General features: G+C 38.5%; 1 protein-coding gene across 2 annotated transcripts in view; it reads right to left on the bottom strand.

Moving 5' to 3' along the window:
* The window catches only part of MIPEP (mitochondrial intermediate peptidase), a 75,716-nt gene that overhangs the window by 29,688 nt on the left and 24,463 nt on the right, over positions 1–21,565 (bottom strand). For both annotated transcript variants that reach the window (XM_066989764.1, XM_048072807.2), the window contains exons 11-15: positions 13,661–13,814; positions 12,668–12,745; positions 11,445–11,649; positions 8,107–8,216; positions 1,000–1,074 (exon numbers count right to left, since the gene is read on the bottom strand). In XM_066989764.1, coding sequence (XP_066845865.1) covers positions 1,000–1,074; positions 8,107–8,216; positions 11,445–11,649; positions 12,668–12,745; positions 13,661–13,814 — 622 coding nt within the window. The remainder of the gene's footprint in view (positions 1–999; positions 1,075–8,106; positions 8,217–11,444; positions 11,650–12,667; positions 12,746–13,660; positions 13,815–21,565) is intronic.

Here is a 21,565-nt window from a genome sequence, read left to right as displayed (position 1 = left end):
TCACCAAAAAAACCTCTTACATTAATTAATTATATTATTGACCATATTCTTTGTGGATTCTCATCTCTCTCTCTCTCTAGAAAGAGAACCTTTCAGAGCCAGAAGCATGCATTTCAAAGTCTCATCTGAAGAGAGGGCTCTGTTAGTTTAATGTCACTGAAGTATTGCTTCAGGTTCGTTCAGGCTGCCTGCACAGCCAACAGTGGCCAGCAAGGAGGAGCGCAGCATTGAAAGCACATTTCACAAATCCGTTCAGTTTCACCACTGAAAAATACATGTATACACTACAAACAGTGTAAGCCTGGTTTTGATTAGTTTAACTGACATGTATACGTTTACAGGTCCACATTCAAATATTCTGATTAGTTTTAAATCACTATAAATTACTGCACAGAGCAAACTGCAAATATTTAACTAAGTTTTTCTTTTAAATCAACTTCAGTTAACTAGTGCAACTCATGTTTGTAGACAAGGTTACAAACATTCATGCACTTTTCAAACAGAAAAATTACAAGGGATTGATTTTGAGAATTGCTTCTTTGCACATCTCAAAAATAACGAAAACCCTTTATCAAGGTATGAGCAGTTACCTCACCTAAACACTAGGTCAACTGTAGCAAGAAAAATTAAACGCTTCTGGCTTAAGGGAAAAGAAAAAAAAAAAAAGAAGAAAACAGAATTACAAAAGTCGCACAAAAGAAGCTTGCAGTATACCAAATGTAGCCAAACTCTCACTGTAAAAAAAGTTGGCTGGATGCTGTAATGTTACTGATCATGTCTGAGAATTACCATAGCAGGACTAAAAAAAAATAAATACTCATATAAGATAATACCCTAAATTCCTTTACTTCCTTTGAAGAAAAGCAACACTGATGATAATTTATTTATGGGAATGACTGATCAATCACATCTGCCCACAGAAAATAAAGACTTATGAATTTAATTACTGCTCCCAACACTGAGAGAGAGAAGTCAGAGACCAGAATGCAAAGACCATACCTGGAGTTGCATATCAGCTGCAGCACACACTTTTTTGGACTCGCACAGTCTTGACACCATGTTTTTTGGAAGTGGCTTAAAAAAAAAAAAAGTCAGAACATATTTAGAATTGTTGCAAATTTGTTAGTATTGTGCTTACTATTAAAAAAGACTAAATGCAAAAAGAAAACAGACTCAGAGATACTAAAAACATCTTCAAAGTGCTTTCCATTGAGGAATTAGCAATGAAGAAGGAAATCTCATTTGCTAAAGCATTATGGCAGAAATTATCAGCCACAATTTACATAGCAGTCAAGTCTCAGTGTTTGTTCTATAAAATGATTCTACACTCCTTTACATACTTCTTAAAAATATATTATGACTCCAATCTTATGACTATAATTAAAGAACAATAGATGGGGTGGCAAAAGTCCCCTCAGCTCATCTTACTAATTGTCAGAAGTAGGTATTACAACAGATTCTCCTGCTGGCCTTCAAGCACAGCTCATTTAGATTTACACGGATGCCCATAAAACTCCCAGAGTTTTCATAACTTCAACTGGGGCAGCATCTGTCCTTCTACCCTTACCCACATAAACCTGTTTGGTCATCCTGAACAGTCAGTGTCTACCCTTTGAAATTTTTAACTAAGATGAACATATTGCATATCTACAGCAATAAAACTACCCATGCCAATACAGGCTGAAAGTCAGAGACATTTTTCAAGTCATTAAGCAAACTCCTTTTGACTTGCTATCCAGATATCTACAAATACAAAGACTGTTAATGACAGATTTATCCATATCTGGATATGAATGCCTGACCTTACACTTCTTCCACTGCTTCCTGAAGCTTTTCAATGTATGTTCTTCCTAGTAAGCACATTTTTTTTTTTTTTTTTTTTGCCAGCAGTTTTATTAACCAAACACATTAAATATGGCTAAAATAACTGTGTTCTTGCTGAAATATTAAAAAAGTTATTACAAGTTGTATAATGTAATACAGATGTTTGGTATTATACTGAACTCTAAAAGCATACCTACACTTCTACAGTGTGTTGAAGTGCTTAAGAAATAATACATCAAAGTTTACAGATCCCGATGGCAGAGCTGTGTGTTTAGATTCTGTGCAAACGATACGACTTCAAGACAAACAATGTTAATGTTCACAGAATAAAAACCTAACTCCAGGGAAGTTACATGTAAGTGAGGAAAATGTTATCAATTAACTCTGTGGAATCTGGAAGTTAAAGGAGATAAGAAAAACTCTCAAGTTGCACAGCTGTTTTACGCAGTAGCTTGCCAAGGCTTGTAACCTCTTCTCCAAGACAAATGTTAGCTGGGTCAAGAACGGGATAGAACAACACCCACTATTTTGCCTGTCATAAATGTGTGCAGCTGTTAAATTTCAACACAGAGAAACGAACCAATGAACATAAAGTCTACCCTACAGTGTATCCTTGTTAGGCCAGTATTTACCCTTCCCAAATATAAAAATTGTCTTTCAAATTACATGATGATTTTGGACTACTAAAGTAAGAGTAAATGAGCAGTTCTCCATAGTAATAAAGATGTTAGTGGCTGACTACCTTGGGGTTCCATACTGGCTTTAGCATTGTTCCAAAAAGTGCTTAATTATGTACAAAAGTTCTTAAAGCAAGATGCGAAATAGAAAAAATATTAGAAATGGCAAAAAGCATGTTGGCTGGGCAATTTTTCTCCTGGTTCTATGAACATGTCTTGTTTTATCCCCTTACACAGGCTGAGTGAGGCATGTACTTCAGTAACTCTTCATCCTGAAGCTAAAGCACATGTGGGTTTGCAACAACAGCCTCAGCTGTCATGGGAGAAAACAGCGTGTAAGGAAACCTATGCAATTTTGAACATATTTTGTTATTAAACATCGAACCTATCAACAAGTTTTGGCAGCTTTCTGGATGCTTTCACCTCCTAGTGAAGCAGTACAGTGTGGAGTTAAACAAAACTCATTTCTTTGAGAGGCACTTGTATCCTAGACACGGTGAAGCTGGAAAGAACTGTATGGGAATTTATAGATCGTGATTTTTCAGTGTGAAAAAGCTGAACTTCCAAAAGCTTGGCAACAGCAAGTATGTGTATTTCACACAGTTATAATTTAAGAGTGTTAAAGCCAAGAGCAATCCTCCCAGTAAGGTCAAACCAACTCTTTCAACATAATGGATTTTCAACATTGTATTTCTGCTATATTAAATAATGGTAAGAGGAAGCTAAGTGTACAGGCTTTCAGCTAGTACACAAAATAAACAGAACACAAAAACACTCAGACTTTGCTAGTTGGCATTTTGGTAAACCACAATCCCACAGATCCTCACTGAATTGGGAAATTCAAGTTTGCAGTTCACTGGGGCACAGAGCAGCAAGGTTCGGCAACGCGGACAAACGCTGCTTGCTCCCTGGGAGAGCCGGGCACACCCAGCCCTGCCCGAGGAACAGCTGAAGCAGGTCTAATTCTCAGTTCAGAGCTGAGAATTTCTTGCACACTCTGCACCAAAAATAATAATAATAATAATAATAATTTACTGTATTGTACTGCAAATAGCTGACCTCAAGCCAGGGAAGACTGCTGAAAAGGCAGCCTCTGCATTCACCCATTTCTTCCTTATCTTCTGCTTATAAGTATCTACCACGTTCTAGACTAAAGTCCTGAGGGGAGACACAGAAATGATCTTTAATGATTTCAGGGTCCTAACTGAAAGGAATGTTCCAAGCTGCCCAGATGTCTCTGCGTTGGAGACAGCTTAGCAGCACCTGTGAGAGACCAACTAGAACACAGGCAATACCAAGAAGCTCCAGGAAACCTTCAATTTTATTTTTTTTTCAGCCATATGAACACCAAACAAAAAACATAGAATCACAGAATCATTAAGGTTGGAAAAGCCCTCCAAGATCATCTGGTCCAGCCATCCCTCTATTACCAGTATCACCCACTAGACCATGTCCCTGAGCACCACGTCCAACCTTTCCTTGAACACCCCCAGGGACGGTGACTCCACCACCTCCCTGGGCAACCCGTCCCAATGCCTGACTGCTCTTTCTGAGAAGAAATGTCTCCTCATTTCCAACCTAAACTTCCCCTGGCACAACTTATTCAAGTCATTCCCTCTAGTCCTATCGCCAGCTATCTGCAAGAAGATAGAACATAGATCTGCTCCGTCCTGCAGATCAAGCTCTACTGCCTCAGCAGATTAAAATTAGCAGGAAATCACAAATAACTCTTGACAATACCTACAAAAAAGGATGTGAGAAAGACAGAAATTTTCTTTTGTTGAAATCAAGTGGTGCTAAAGATATAAATGAAATACATAAATGTTGTATTGTTTAAGTCAATCAGTGCTAATGATCTGGCACAAAGATTACAGCCTGATCATACTTCACAAGTCAAGCAGAATTCAACACCGGAAAAAATGGTAGCAAAAATTAAATTGAAATAAGTCCTCCAAAACTTATTCCTCTCAAATCTACAGCATTTTAAAATTTAACATTTCAAGGAATGCCAGAGTGTCAGGCATACAGACACTCTGAGGTCTTGAATGTACTAATGAAGATGTACTCTTTTAGCCAACAGAAACTATTTCTCCTTATTGTTACAACTGAGTGAAGAAAAAAGGCATCAGTAGTATTATTTCATCCATCTTGAAAGATGAGTTATCCAATAAAATCCGATAAAATCAGACTGTCATCCTCCTTCTGAAAGGAAGGCTTCACAGAACTTTGGCTAAAACTATTTTAACTGAACAACCATTCCATTTTAAAAATTTAAACATTACATGCTTTACTTCGGGTTCCATTTTTCCATCCTTTTATACTAAGTAACCTTAAGACCTTGGCATGAATTTTTCAGCCTGTTTGCCATGGTGGCTAAAGAACAAAATTCCCTGTGTTCTAAATTCTCAAAGCATACTTAACTCCTTACCGCTGTGTAGTAACGGGGACATGTTAAGACTATTTACTATCTGTGGGCTTATTCTTGTAATCATGCTAATACAATACAGCCTTTGTAATTCCATCTCTGTGAAAAATGAAGTCAGTTCAAATTTGAACAGCTGAAATACTGGCCTTTGTTCAAGAGAGCCTCCAAAGACACACAAGCTTAAAATGATTTAGCGCAACAGACCTACCACATATCTGCATTTAACAAACAAAATTGAACAAACACAGTGGTACAGAATGGTACGCATTCACCAGATTGTCTGCTTCACATTGTTACAACCTCCTTCTGGTATGGCTTGACTTCATGAGCTTACCCGAGTAATTTGACTTGAGTAACCAATTAACATAGACCTCTCTATTCACTCTTTTTTTCCTTGAGGATTTTTCACTTTGAGTTATCTGTAACATGAAGGGAAAATTAGATTTGCTACTTTCTTGGAAGAAGTATTTTAGTGCTGGACAGGTTTTTGAACCAAATTCACAAGACCTGCTCCTGCTCTTCCTGCCAGAAGAACTTGCAAGCTTCTGAGGTCCGCAGTATGCAGCAGCAGAACTATCCAAAATGCACAGAAAATAGACAGGCTTTCTATAAACTTCACCATATTTTGGATCCGATCCTCATGATCCACATCTATATGCATAATGCATTAATATCTTTGAAAGCCTACCCAACACATCTTTTTTTCTGCAATGCTACTTAAACCGTTTTCAACAGTTCATCTGTTTTTACAATCAAAACAGCACGCCTTTCCCTTCCTCCTCCCTTAAGCACAAGCACTGATCCTCAGTAAGGACTGCAGCTCAGAACCACTCCTTCTACAATTTGCTTTTATGGTAAAGGCAATCAGAAGCTGAGGCTACGCTAGAAAGTATTTCTGACATACTCATATTCACTAGGGGTGTTAAAAATGACACCACCTAATTCAATATGTATATGCAAAAACTACAGCACAGATGCAGCAGTTCTGAAAGACGAATGCTGTTTTGAATTACCTGCAATGCTTCCTCGACAAGCTAGGTCAGTAAGAAAACCTCTTTTGTCAACATCCAGCAGAGCTTTGTTGGTGTTGTTTCTTGTACAAAAAAGCTCAGCCTCTTTATTCATAGGAAAATGAAAGTTCTCATATAGAAGAACATTTGGATGAAATGGCTTTGCGAATTTCACATTTTAACTGTTCCGCCCACCTTCCTCACTCCTGCTTGAAAAGAGGGTAAAGTGGACTCACTTTTCTTTCAAATAACTAAAAAACTGGATAAAAATATGCTGATTAACTTTTCCATTTGCACACAAAAAAATCAGTCAGGGACCAAAAACAGGAAAAGACCCAAAAGTATTTCTGTGAAGTTGCAAATTTAAGAGAGCAGGGATTGTCTGTTCAAAGTGCTTTGAAAGATAGACACAACAGATAAAAGCAATTGCTGTAACAATCACTGGATTTCAAGAACAGAAAAATGACTTCAATCTGTTTGTATTTAAATGACAGATACAGAAATCTGGTATCAAATTCTTTTAACTAGCTTAGATGACCAACATAAGCAAAAGCAGATTTATATATGTTGGATAACGGTTTAAAAATACATTCTAAATTCAAAAAAAAAAAAAGCAATTAAATGAAAGCAGTCTAAAGCCCTCAAAAGCCACACAGCACTTTCAGACTCTTGTCCTCGTCTTCCAGTATAATCCATTCTTGTACCCCTTCAAGACTCAATTTCTACATTAAACTTCTGAAAGGGCAAGATTTCACCAGCAATAAATAAGATGTTTTCTGGAAATGCCAAATGGTACACACGGCCTGGTTCTATGATTATAAACTGCAACTAAACATGGTTTAGATTTGTTAAGCCATTTTGAAAATACAAAGCCATAAATAAAGTTTCACAAATCTCTTTCAGATGTTTTAGTCAAGCTCATTCTCTGAACTCATATGCAATCAGATTAACTCCACAATGTTTAAACACTACATGAACTTCATAAAGAACACTAGAAAGCAGTAACTTGGTATGTGGATTCAAACATACAAATGATGAACACTTCTGAACTGAGTACTTTCAACTCTTGGGTTTCAAGGAGACTTTCCTAGTGTTCTGCGGAATTGATTGCTCTGTAAAAAAAAGCAGATTTACAGAGCAAATTTCTCAAATAATATCTATTAAAATAGACATTACGTAACCTATTTTTCTAACTAACTGTTACAGTGGAGGCAAACATAATTCCACTTTCATAATACTGACCCACATGGAATGCTTACTATTGGATAAAAAGTTTAAATGAAGTGTAACACTATACAATTTAAAAGGCTCTCTTGGTTTTGCATTGATAGGTAGTGTATTCTTCAACCATCACATTTGAGTATATTTTCACCACTGAAATTTGCCTCAATCAAAAGCACTGGAAAAAGATCTTTGGTTATTGTTTACTGGTTTGCATCTTTGAAATGTCTGTACAAATATAAATCATGTTATGCTGTCATGCATAAATAATTAAGCAACCATCGAAAGCCACCTTGTTTCAGACAGCCATGTTTTCTAAATTTCCTGTAGAAAGAAAGTAGACCCTTGCATTAGACTGGCACAGAATAGATTTATGTAAAGAAGAATCAGAGTTTTAATGCAGAGATTCATGACTGCCAAAATCTACATACCTAACATCCTAAAAGCAGTACCCTTTTCATCACTAAACCTTTCAGTCACTACCATACACTGTGTTAAAAATGCTGCAGATCATTTCCATTTACTTCCATGTCTTGGTACCTGAGCTTTATTTTAAAACGCAGTTTGGAGAGTTTGATGTGGAATGCCTACTTCAGTCATAACTTACGTCTAATTAAACTAAAGCAACATACAAACCTTCACCTACTACACTAAGTTTGTGTAGTGTAGAAACTACACAAACTTTGTAGGAAAAAAAAAGGTCGACTAATTTAAATATGTTACTAGAACTTTGGCTATAAGGATCTGGTATTATTTTACAGATTACGTTTGTCTTTTCTGCCATGAGAACAGTATTTTTTTTTTTGAATAATTAAAATTATAGTATTTGATTAGTTTATAACCTGTTTTTGTTTCTATTTTAACGGTACTAACAACACATGAAAATGTGATTCTTGTCTTGCATGCATTTATTCCTATTTTCCATATTTCAGACATTAATTTTCCCTACCTGTCCAGTTTTATAATGCCTTGCAAACTGGTTAACCACTCGATAGTCATTTGCAAAGTACTCCATCAGAATTGAGGGAACTTCAGCAAAATCAGTAGAACATCTGGTTCCTAAAGGTAGAATAAGTGAACATATTAGCATTTGCCATTTCCATTAACACAAATAGTTAACTCTTCCCAAGAGGTTTTGCAGTTTTCAGTTTGGACTTTTGGTGAACTTTAATGTTCTTTCATTTATTAAGTCAATATTTTATTTCTATAACATTATTGTACATATTGCCAGAAAAGCTTCATTATAATCCTACACATTTTACTATAAATCACAAAGTAAAACAAAATATTTGAACAGCTGGGTGAGGCACCTTATAAAGCGCTGGATCACACCCTTTTTAAACTAAACCAGACTGCAGCCAAACTGGCCCTACATGAAACACCAAATCTATTTAAGTGTCCTAAACCTAAATCAAACTACAATGTAAATAAAACTCTGCCTTAATCCCATTCACAGTTACAATTTTTGCCTTCCATCTGTTTACTGAGCTTACTTACGCTTTATATTAGCCTCACTTTACAATACAAAGTCATTCATCCAAGGAAAACTCGTGCAGATTGAAGACATGTCCTGCAGTGAGGTAATACCTCTGCAGTTAGTATCTTCAAAAAGCACTCTCCCCAAAACCTTATTTACTCTAATCTTTATCATCACCTTACACCAGGAAAGTTATTAAGAAGTGTAACACATCACCAAACCAAAGCTATATTTTTAATTTCTATATTAAATTTAGGGAAGTACAAATCTGTTTTAATAACGAACCCACTGGGTCACCACATCTATCCCTGTCTGCCAGAGGCAATGTCAACATTTAAAACTAGACTTAAATGTAAAGTATTTAACTTCTGCTATTCCTTCTTGAAGACTATTTTTGAAAAATCACTCCTTTGGTCTTTACCAATCTTTCTCTAACTTTTAATTGAATTCACAACCTGTTTATACTCTGTGTTTTCAGATCCAATGTTCTTTAGTATTAGCAGCATTTCCCAGACTATTTTTACTTCCTAAATTGACAGAAACTATATTCTCTCTCAGCCATCATTTTCCAAAGGAAAACAAAGTCTAAAAGAGCATCCATTGACCTGCAGCTCTTCTGTGTATTTGCTTCAGTCTGAACTCACCTGTACACCAGAGATATGAAACTACGCCCCAGTGCTGCACGAGGTTTCACTGATAGCTTTCTTAAATCATTCTAATACTTAATTCTCTTAGAAACACCTCTGATATAGTTTCAGATCACATTCATCCCTTTCACAGACACAACAGCTACTCATAGTTCTCCATTAACACATACAAATGTTTTTCTGTTCTTCCATCACTGTAGAAATATCCATTTGATAGCAGAAATTCTCCTTGAACTCTTTAAACGCGTGACCTGCATTGTGTAAATCTGAATTAGAACTTACTTTTAGCAGAGTGGTATTCAGCCTTTCAGCTCTTGTTATACAATAACCCTATCATTCCTTTGTGCCATTACATTTCCTTAATACTGTCTTTTATTTGTTTGAAAATCATTAATAAAAAGCCTAAACCAAGGCCAGTCCCAAGACAAATGCCTACAGAACATCCTAACGCCCCTCTAGCCTGTATGCTTTCTCAGTATCTCTTAATAAAACGATAGAATACTTTCAATAGCCATTAAAGAGAATTAGATTATCTGAAGGTCAGCAAGGTTGGGCAGTTATCTGGGATAACTGAGTTCTGCTGTGAAACAACTGCAGGTATTCTCTACTGCATAATAAAATTAAAATGGAATACAAACTAAGATAAAAAAAATCTTGCACAAACACACATTAAACAAACAATAAATTAATGTAGTAAAATGACAGATTAGCTTAAAAGGAAGCACATCTTAAATCCTAAACGTACAATATCATGCAAGTTTTAGGCCCACTAGTAGCAGAAAGGGTTCCTGTATATTTGGGAATCTTAATCAGAAAAGGCAGGCAGGGGTAAGAAAGGTATAAAACACTCAGTGTGTCTCCACTGGAATTTAAAATTTCTTTGTTCTCACGATAGCCTGTAATCATCTTGTTTCCACCCTGTGCCACTCTAGTGCCTCCTCTGGGATGAGCCATTTGATTGTCACACATTCCAATCCCTAAAAAATTGTACTCTGGAGAAACAACACAACTGACCTCTGATGCTGCTTTTGCAATGCTAGCTCTGCAGTGAAGTCCCCTAGGAAGCAGGACTGCCTGAGGCAACGCTGAAACCCTACACAGGGGCTCACGGAAAGTCTGAGCCTCGAAATGAGCCATTTCCTGCCCCTTCAAGACTTTTTGACATGGTTACGCATACGATTCACCACAAGGACCCTACCAAAGCAGCTACTTGGGGCACGTAGGTACCCCTGGAGATCAGCAAGAGTGAGGCCATGTGTGTGGAAGGGGTGGGGAGAGCAACTAACTGCCTCAAGGCTTCCTATTCAGAGCTTACAATGAAAGAGCATATATACAGTGTTTATTTGTCTTCACAATGTCCAGTAATAACATACTTACAAACAGCTCGGCCTGTTTTAGTTTTAACTGGAAGATTTAAGAAAGGTTACTTTGTCTTTAGGTGCAAAGTATCTGATAACACAGGACTCTAACACAGACTCCCCTTAGTTCCACTTACGTAATATAAAAACGGTAAAACATAAAATAATGCTTCAGACAAGGTAACTACCATTTCATTTTATTTTTAATATGTAAATGAATAAATAAATGTCTACTGCAAGTATTTGATTTCCAGCACACTACTACAGAAGAAGATATACCAGGCTCTCTGCAGATAAGAAAAGTAGCATGCCCAGCAGCTTTAGCAAGTACAGGTCTTTAATCCATTTGCAACAACTGCAGGAGAAGGGGCAGTACCCTGATAGCTGCCAGCCAAATCATTTCCAACCCAGAATTCATTGTGCTTTTACACTAGGTACAAGTTTAGTTCAATTTATTTTCAATCTTCTGATTATTCCATTCTTATAAACTCTACATAAAGCAAACTTGCAGGACTGCATCACATCACTACAAAAAAAGATTACCCATACAGACAGAAGAAATACAAATGCCTAAATCTTACTAGGAAAGGAAGAATATTCAAGTGTTGTTTGTTTTGTTTAGATAATCTTTGGGGATCTGATAACGTATTTTCAAGTAATCGAAGATATCAAAGTACCAACATGACTCAGGAATTTCTGGTTCATCCTTTTGTTTTTTTAGTTTGTTTGTTTGCTTAATTTACTCTCTTCCTCTACAAATTAAACATTTAACTACAACAAAAGATCACTGTTCTAAATTTCTTACCAGTGACATGTTGGTACCGAGTTCGTCCCAGCATAGAATGCATAGCATGTCCCATTTCATGGAAGAGATTCTCCATCATGCCAGGACTTAGCAGTGTTGGTGCATTCCTTGTTGAAGGGGGAAGGCTAAGCATGAGAACAACTACGGGCAGCTGGTACTCTCCATTTTCCCTTAGCCTGCCTCCACGAACTGTGAAGTGACAGTCCTTTTGAAGGTAAAAGGAAACATATGGACAGCAAATGTCATTATGTCAATGATACTAAAATACTGATTGAAGTATTAAACTAGAATTAAACTATTAAATCAAACCTAAACATTTACTTAATTACTTAAGTTGAATTCAATGATCGTTAAAGAGGTCTTCAAACTTTCATTATGTTTCTCCACCATCAATATTTATTTCATATTCATAAGGAAGCAACATTATTCCATACAGAAAAGACTGAGCTTCTTTTAGAAAACAAAATTTAATATTTTTTAGAATTATCAAACCCTCTCAATTTTCCTAAAAAAATATCATTAACTCGAAGAACATTATATATATAAATTATGGATTTGGCATATCAGTGAATTTTGCTCCTCATTCTTCAGCAGGAGCTTCTTTATAAAACATGCTACACACCATTCAGTGTATCATGAAATACGAGCAAAACAGAGTACACTTAGTAAAACACATTAAACTAATCAGATTTAAAGTTTGTCCACTTACCACCTCACTCAAGGTGGTAATTTGCTGATGCTTCTACAGAAGTGTTTTTTGTATTGCATTGTGTATTTGATACACTGACACAAGACACAGTCAGCAAGCTTCAACAGTTGGAACCATGTAGAGTCTTAAGTAGGATTTTGAATAAGAATTAGCAGTCATTATGAGCTTTCACCTTTAGAAGCTATTAAAATTTAAAGTTGTTTTTTATTACTAAATATTCAGCCAGAAAACAGACATTTGAAAATCTACCATTTCTCTAAGCAGAGTTCTTAGAGATTCATAGTGCCTGTCATTCTGTAGTACCAAGAGTCTGAGTTCAGCCTATCAGATGTTTTTCAAATGAAAAGTTACAAAAATATTTTACCTAAAACCACATTTCAAGTTATAGACTTTCCATATTTAAATTTATTTATTTCAAGTCCAGATATCTCTTATTAAATTCACGTTGAACACAACGGCCCTAATGCTATGGTCATTGCTCAAACCCAAGCTGAAATCGGATCATAAATGTTACCTGATGTGGTTTATCAGGTCGTTGAAAGAAGTCACAGTAGATGTATCCCAGCAAACCTTCAGTTTCATGAACAACAGCCTGAAGGAAAAAGATTATTTCCACAGTGAAAGCCCTGATTTGTAAATTGAAGACACAGTATTCTAATCCAAAGGTTTGTAATTTATAAATGAAAATAAACCAGGAATAATCCATGTCAAAGTTGTTGGCAATGTTAGTTGGAAAAATATATACATAAGATTTAAAGCTTGTCCTTCCAACTGCAGACATTTCTGCATCTCACTCAAAACTATGTAGTCAGAATTAGTACTGACAGTAACACTGTCTGTAGCGCCTATATGACTTCTGAGAAGTTAACAGTGACAGAATTTGATTTATCATGGACATAAAAATAGGAGAGAGTAATTATAAATTGACACATAGGATATAAAGAACTGCAGTTCTCTGAGGCTAGTGGTGGAAGAGGAGTGAAGATCTGGTTGTCTACAGATGGAGGGAGGATGCCAAAAGAACCTGGGAATAAAGTATTTCCCAAGTTTTTATTTCTACCCTCCACTAAAAAGAGGGCAGAAAAATAAAGAGGTAAACGTGAATCTAAAAGTAAAAGTGACATAGGAATAAACATTAGAAACAGACAAATAACTGCTAGCATACACACCTACAGCATTCTAGTTACAAAGAGTCCTAACTGAAAAACTAGAAGGTCACATTCAGAGACCACGTGAAAGGTACAACAGTAATCTCTGAACAGAGAAACTGATTCTGATTCAGGCACCCTTCACACAGAGACAAATTTTAAAGGCCATTAAACACCAACTATATAAAAGGTACTTAGAGCATGAAGCCCTTGAGTTGTAGTTTCACCTAAAATTAGACAGAGATTGTATGCTTCTGATAGGTACCCAATTAATTCAAGAACTGATTCATGGGTCTTAAAGGAACATACAATTTTGTCTGACTTCCCTTTGTCATTCCAGATGGAACAAGAACACTTACCAACTTTCGAACGTCTTCGGACCAAACTTCTCCTCTCTGTGTTTGTTCAGCGTAAAGGGAGATTCCTAGGAGCTGACTGAACAAAGAGTTCAAACCGTCCATGCAGGCCCCAAGAGAGAAAAATGGGCAGTACAAGCCAGGATCAATGTTGTACCTAAGAACATAACAGAATCCCACACAAGTCAGTTCCAGTCATTTAACTGAGGTATGTGAACTGCAGTCTTCCCTCCACGTGACAGGATGTGACAAAATAGACTAGGTAAACCTCACGAGGGTCTTACTGAGCATGCCTGGCTTTATTTTTCAACCACTGAAACTAAGTCACAGACTAGCTATGGCACAGTGCTTCACAATTACCCTTTTTTTACATTTATATTCAGTTTGGGATACCAAATTCAGCAGATGCTGACTATGATGTTCAGAGATGTGGAGAACACACAGCTCAAACTGACCATGGCAACATCACGGGTGGCCAGGCTGCATCTTCTGAGGGCCAGTGGCCTCCCCTGGATCAAGTGCCATTCTCATGCCAAGGCTGTGCCGTATGACTGACCAGAAAATGGAGCTGGCCTTGGCTGCGGAGAAGGCCAAGCCCTCCGCTAGGCCAGAAAAGCAACCAGAAAGCGCTGCTGACTCTGCAGTCTTGTCTTTCTCTGGAGCAATAGGGACATCAGGGAGACTCAGTCACCTCCAACGTATGGATCACACCTCAAGCTCCGGGGACTTTCTGAACCATGTGGAAACTATCTTACAACTTCTAGCTAGGTGAAGATTTTGCTATGTGACTTGGAGTTCGAACTTGGCCAAGCTTCCCTTGGCTAACATCAAGCAACTCGGTATTTTCAAGACACTGTAGCACAGAAAACACATGCTTGGAGAAGATACCACGTGTTTGCATACATACACATAAAAGAAAAAAAAAAAAGTGAAAAGCAGCTACGGAAGTATCTTAGAGGTGTATGCAGCCCATGCTTGGGCACAAACATGTTGAGACTCTGACCCTAAAAAGTAAGCAACCTGCAAATGCATCAGGCACAGGAATACTTTGCAAACTTAGACCTACACAAACTGTTCAAAGCTCTTTGGAAACTGTAGCAAAATCAGAACAAGAATCTGCTTGTAGGTATGCATACACCCTAAAAAATGCTCTTCCTTTCTGGATTTATATACAAAGTCCAAGTGTTACTATGTTTTCTGGGGGTCTCTGAGTAAAAATTGTTCTCTTAGCTCTGGAGAATCACAGTGCCTCCTTATCTCCTTTCTTCTTTCATGCTCTAATGCTTTTGCTTGGTAATGACATGGTAACCAGCCATTGAAACTTAAACATGCATCACCCAGGCTACAATAGCTGAACACCAAACATTAAAACCACACTATTTTAAGGCCTATGATCAAAAGGCTTCGTCAGAGAAAAGCTGTGAAAGAGTCAACCAGTCCCTACCCGCTCACTTACCCTTCCTCCCCTGCCCACAAAAGAAAAGGGCTAAGAACGAAGCCCATCCATTTGGGATGCTGCCTTTGCCAACGTGCTGCTTGCAACGGCAGCTCCTGCTCAGGATGCAGCTGCACCGCGCCGCCGTGCACAGCAGGGTGGGATTAGCTCCCTAAGCCCCTGCTCTCGCTCTTGAACCTATCATTGTATTTTCTTTTATCTCCTACCATCCTTTATATTACCTTTATCACATGTTCTAGCAGCATTTTGCAGCTACTATGGCAACACCTGTCGAAAATACAGGTATGTTAAAGTTTCAAGATTTTGCGTATTTTCACACTACAAGTGCAGGAAGCTAAAGCCTGTGTATTTCATTCTATTTTTAATAATATCAGGACATATAAAATAAAGCAAACTTTGACTCTACCATAGTGATGTAACTTCTTCAAGATGTATAGCAACACTTAAATACACACTTTTTCCTCGTTACTCAAGAAAGAGTCATTACACCAAAAGAACAAAAATAAGCATAATATCAATCACTTTAGATTAAGTTAGATAAAAAGACTAGAAGCACACCTCTAAAAGAAAGCAGAACAGATGAGTTCATTTTCCTGTAATAACCCACAGAAATGTAAAGTACAAAAGACGCTGCTTTACATACACAGAAGCACAGAATTACAGTGTGTGTGTTGAATATCCTGGGATTTTTAATTTAGGGATTCCTGAGAACTGCAGCTCCTTCAACAGAAGTACTTTTTGAAAAGCTGTACTGGAGAAATCTCAAATGTCTCCAGAACTTTTAAAGCATCTCCCAGTGATCACCTTCTGTTCAGAATCTTACTGTGAAAACTTAAAACCACCACTGAGTGCTTCAGCCCTCATCTCAATCTGCTCTGAAGCTTTCCCTGCATACAGACGAAAAGATCTGTTAAAATGATCGTTTTTTTTTAAAAAAAAAAAAAGAAAAAGTAACACCTTTCAGCAGTGAGTCATGACAATCTGCATAATAGTTTAGGACTGTTCCTGTCACATTACTTTAAAATCTTTATACCATCATCGTACTATGAATACTAAGCTGAGTTTCTTGTTTATAATTCAAATTGCTTCTGTAACTAGAGACTGAGCATAAACAAAAAGTTCTCTATAAAAGTACTGTCTTGATAAAAATTCACTGTAATGTGAAGCAGGATTTCTCACGTACATGCCTCCAAGGTGACATTATCCTCACTTCACAACTTTTATTTCAAAATAAATTAAGGATGAAACAGTAGGCAATGATACTCCTTTTGTGTAACTTTAAAAATTACACACACACACAAAGACAAAGCTGTACACCACCTTTAGCCCTAATTTCAGCCTTGAGTTGAGTAGTTACTAGAACTAGATCTCGACAGAGCTAATTGTGATGAGCAGGATTTATTCGTTCTGGCTCTGTGCCTGTCCTGCTCATTCTGCACTGCAGAGCCATTCAAATTTCACCGTACTTTGTTTTAGGTTCCAGAAAGGTTTATTAATCCAGGTGTAGCACAAGGCGCAGTGATCACAATGTAGCACTATTTCAGAACCAGGGGAGCAATACAGATGTGCTGAAGTGGTTTCACACGGAGGTTGCCGGAGGGCTTTTTTGCAGAGCTCATTTCCATCAGCCCTACCAGAGCTATGCTGACTCTGCAAAACCCATCTAGTAACTTCACATCCTCCTCCCCTAGGCATCCAATATCATCCAAGGTTTCCCTGTCATTTCCTTCCTGTCAACTTGGAGAAGAAAGCTGACTGCATTAAAAACTTGAAGAAAGAAACCATATGATGAAATTCTAAAAACATGCAACTCAAGAAATCAATATTTAACTCCACCAGCATCTCACAGACACAGCAGACAAACAGATTTTCACAGTTCAGGAAATTTAAACATATAATCTCTACCACTGATTTCAGCTGCAGGAAAATAGGGTGTGACAATGTTCAGAAAATCAAGAACAGCACCTGTGAAAAAAGACTTTACAAAATTAATCCACATTTACAAAGAATTTTCTGAAGAGCAGAAATCTTTTCTGATAGAGTGGCTAATTCTACAAACCAATTCCAGGCACATGAAGGACAAGAAAACCATCAGGAATAGTCAGCATCGATTCACCAAGGGGAAGTTGTGTTTGACAAAACCAACGAGCTTCTGCAATGAAATGGCTGGCATGTGAGACGAGAGGAGAGCAGTGGGTACTGTCTACCTAGAATTCAGCAAGACTTTTCACACCATCTCCCATGAAATCCTCATAGAAATGCTGGTGATGTATGGGCTGGATGGGCAGACAGTGAGGGGTGGATAGAAAACTGGCTGCATGGCCAAGCCCAGAAGGTGCAAAGTCTTGCTGGAAGGAAGTAACTAGTGGAGTACCCCAGGAGTCAGTACGGGGTCCAATCCTGTTGAACATCATTATTAATGACCTGGATGAAAAGGGAAGGGTGTACATTCTTATCGATGTCTAAAAATATCTAAAATGCAGGTACAAAGAGGACAGAGACAGGCTCTTTCTCGTGGCATCCAGTGACAGGACGAGGCAACAGGCACAAAAGAAACCACAGGAGGCTCTGACCGAACATCAGGAAACACTGAAAACTCAGTCACTTTCTTTCCTGTGCAGGTGACTGAGCACTGGCACAGGTTGCCCAGAGAGGCTGTGAAGTCTCTCTTCAGAGATTTTCAAAAGTTGCCTGGACATGGTCTTGGGCAGCCTGCTCTGGGTGGTCCTGCTTGAGCAGGGGTTGGACCAGGTGACCTCCAGTGGTCCCTTCCAACCTCCATCATCCTGTGATTAAGTGAAGAGGTCATATGGAGCCTAGGACCAAGCACCACACAACTGCAGAATGAGACAGATTTCCTAATCAGAGGAATACAACAGATTTCATACTAACTGCAATGGATTACCATGCTCAAATGAAATGCTGGATTAACATGTCGTGGCTGGGGGACAAAGAGGAAGAACTCTGAAACTAATTTTTTTTGTTGTTTGTTTGTTTTTCTGTCAAAGGAACTCTTGCTGATACATAAAAGCAGATACATACTAGCAGGAGAAAGCAGTGATGTTTCTTCATGGAAAGAGCTGACACATACTATGAGAAGACGACAAGTGTCTGTCTATTTATTCCTCATTCTTATCACTCCTTGAACACGCCAACTGTCCCCATGAACTTTCCTCATGATGAAGAGGAAGGGAAGGAGGCTTTCTGACTGGTATTTTGTAATACACTGTCACTATCTAAAGTGGGGAGAGAAATCAGCCTGTAACAATTTTGTCTTTTGGAAAAAGCATAATACTTATCCACCCACACATAAAACTAGCAGTAACAGACTACATCGGCTTGAGGCAGACTTCCCAGTGGAAATAGTCCCCTACACTGGCTAATGTTTGAAGATGTCACAATCTAACATTTTGAGGACAATGAGACTCTGATTAAACTACCACTTTAATAAAAAATACACAAAGTTAATATCAGTCACTTCTGATAGAACACTGTCAGAATCAAACCTATCCCACATGGAATGAAAGATATATGTTGTCCTTCTTGCCAGCGGAAAATTGCAAAAAAAAATTTTTTTGAAAAAACATTTTTAATGTGGAATGCCAAAAAAAATTGTTTCTGGTTCTGTTCCCATTTATTTCTCCATTTCTGCCTACCCTGCTACACCAGTGCACAAACAAAGATCAAAGATGAAGACTGAAAAATCCTCACATAGCACTAGTGTCCTATGACACAAGTCTGACACTTAAATTAATTTGGGACAATCCTGACAGCAGTCACTGGCAACTATCATGCCTCAAGTTATCTTACAGTCATAGTTTGGTTCTGTTTGGGTTCTTTTTTTTTTTTTGCTTGTCACTGCAATGTCACAGGAGTTCACAGAATCATAGAATATCCTGAGCTGGAATGGACCCACAAGGATTGTCAAGTCCAACTCCTGGCTCCACACAGGACCACCCAAAATCCAACCACGTGTCTGACAGCACTGTCCAAATGCTTCTTGAACTCTGGCAGGCTCAGTGCTGTGACCACTGCCCTGGGGAGCCTGTCCCAGTGCCCTTCCACCCTCTGGGTGCAGAACCTTTCCCTAACCCCCAGCCTGACCCTCCCCTGTCCCAGCTCCATGCCGTGCCCTCGGGTCCTGTCGCTGTCCCCAGAGAGCAGAGCTCAGCGCCTGCCCCTCCACTCCCCTCGTGAGGGAGCTGCAGGCCGCCATGAGGCCTCCCCTCGGCCTGCTCTGCTCCGGGCTGAGCAAACAGAGGGACCTCAGCTACTGCTCATACATCTTCCCCTCTGGACCCTCCACCATCTTTGTAGCCCTCCTTTGGATGCCCTCTAATAGTTTTATGTCCTTCTTGAACATGTCCGGAGGAGGGCAGCCAATCTGGTAGAAGGGCTGGCAGGCATGTCCTGTGAGGAGAGGCTGAGGACACCTGGGGTTGTGTAGTTTGGAGGAAAGGAGGCTGAGAGGTGACCTCCCTGCTCTCTGCAGCTCCCCGAGCAGGGGAAGCACAGACGGAGGTGCCGGTCTCTGCTCCCTGGTCACCGATGGCCGGGCTCATGGGAACATTAGGAACATTTCTTGGACATTAGGACATTAGGAAACATTTCTTTAGCATGAGGGTGGTCAGACACAGGGACAGGCTTCCTAGAGAGGTGGTTGATGGCCCGTGCCTCTCAGTGTTCAAGAGACATTTGCGCAATGCCCTCAACAATACAGTAACTTTTGGTTAGCCCTGAAGCGGTCAGGCAGTTGGACTTGATGATCCTTGTAGGTTTCTTCCAACTGAGCTATTCTATTCTATTCTAATTAATAACACAATTTAAAATTAGTATGGGGTGCTGAAAAAAAAAAACAGCTACTCTTCCAGGAAGCGGATAGGACACTTTCGAAATCTTACCCTAACACCAGTTTATACCCACCAACAAATAATCATTCTTGACATGAAAATACAGATTTAATTCACAACTTCTGAATTCAGTCCTACCTCATACGCGAACTCTCTTGTCAAATCAAGTAAGACCAACTATCACTGAAGAAAGTCTAACCCCAAACTTGCATTAATTCCAGGAAAACTTTCTCTTTGGACTTATTTCAAGAACAGAAATTAGCCAAAACCTCAGCTATCTGAAGCTGATGTCCTATAACTAAAAAATCATGTTCCTGGAATTAACAGATGATCTTGCCTTTCAGTGGCAAAAGCAAGCATATGACTGACTCTTTTCTGAGCCCCCACCTCCAAGATTTAATGCTTCTCACTGCAGAATGGAAGGGGTAGCACTAGATAATATTAGAGGACGCTGAAGAAAAGGGAAGAAATTCATTTAAAAGCCTTGAATCCTTCCCTGAAAAAGAATATTCAATAAGCAGAACAGGAAACCCTGCAATCTCTCCTAGAGCTGTAAAACTGAAGTCTGGCTGGCCAGTGTGGGTGGAAAAGTACTTGGAAGAGTTTGCAGACAAACTACATGCTCCCTTATTGAAGATTCTTGCTTGATTCCAGGCACTCCAACAGTAGCAACCATTAGCAACTTCATCATTTCCAGATGACAGGAAAAAAAGCATCTGTTTGCTAGCAAATGATTCCCTAACCTCAGTTATTCACAGCTTCATCACCTTAGAGAAACTGCAAGAACACAACAGTTCTCAGGCACAGTATTTCAGTGTTTAAATCCATGCTAATCTAAAACACCATAGCACAACTTCTTGGCAGCAAAGGTGACTGAGACTGTGACAGCAAGCCAAACTTCTCTTCCCTCAACCCTTTGAATTAATTTTCTAATGCTGTTCAAGGATTTTAGGTTGTATCTTCAAAACACTCTGCGACCCTGGCCAGATTATCTAAAAGACCACATAAAACTCCAAGATGCAGACTTTTATCAATACACTCTTTTAACACTTTAAAATACTCTGTAACAAAGACAGAGCTTGTCTGTGTAGGATGCCGAGCCTTTTTGAGGGCTGATCCAAGACTGTAAAATTAATTTCTCCTGAAGCTAAAGGGGAAACTCAAAGTTCACCATCTTCTATCCCAGGTGTGATGCATTTCTTTGATCATTTTTTTTTTCAAATGTGAAATGTATTTGAAAATGCACACAAAAGACTCCCAACAAATCCCTACCAAAACAAGGCACTGCACTTCATATATTTTTCTACAGTTAGAATAAAAGGACAAAAACTTTAGTTAATGAATTAAGTGATAGTGACTAACCCTATATAAAAAGGAACAGTTTCAAAAGTACTTCAGCTTAGCCTGCCCCAAAACTGCTCATCGTTCAAAGCAAAGCAATCTTCATAATCTGCACATCAGTAACCCTAATGTGCATATAATTATCATTTTATACTACATGTTAAAGCAGCAGCCATTCTGAAGATCACTTTATGCAAGATTTTCAAGCTGTTATCAACTGCGGACTTGAATAGCTGTCTAGCTTTGTTCCTTCTATTTAAA

The sequence above is a fragment of the Anser cygnoides genome, chromosome 1, assembly GCF_040182565.1.
Source record: "Anser cygnoides isolate HZ-2024a breed goose chromosome 1, Taihu_goose_T2T_genome, whole genome shotgun sequence".
Classification (NCBI taxonomy): Eukaryota; Metazoa; Chordata; class Aves; order Anseriformes; family Anatidae; genus Anser; species Anser cygnoides.
The sequence above is the reverse complement of the archived record's forward strand: the minus strand, read 5'-3'. Positions and strand labels throughout refer to the sequence as shown.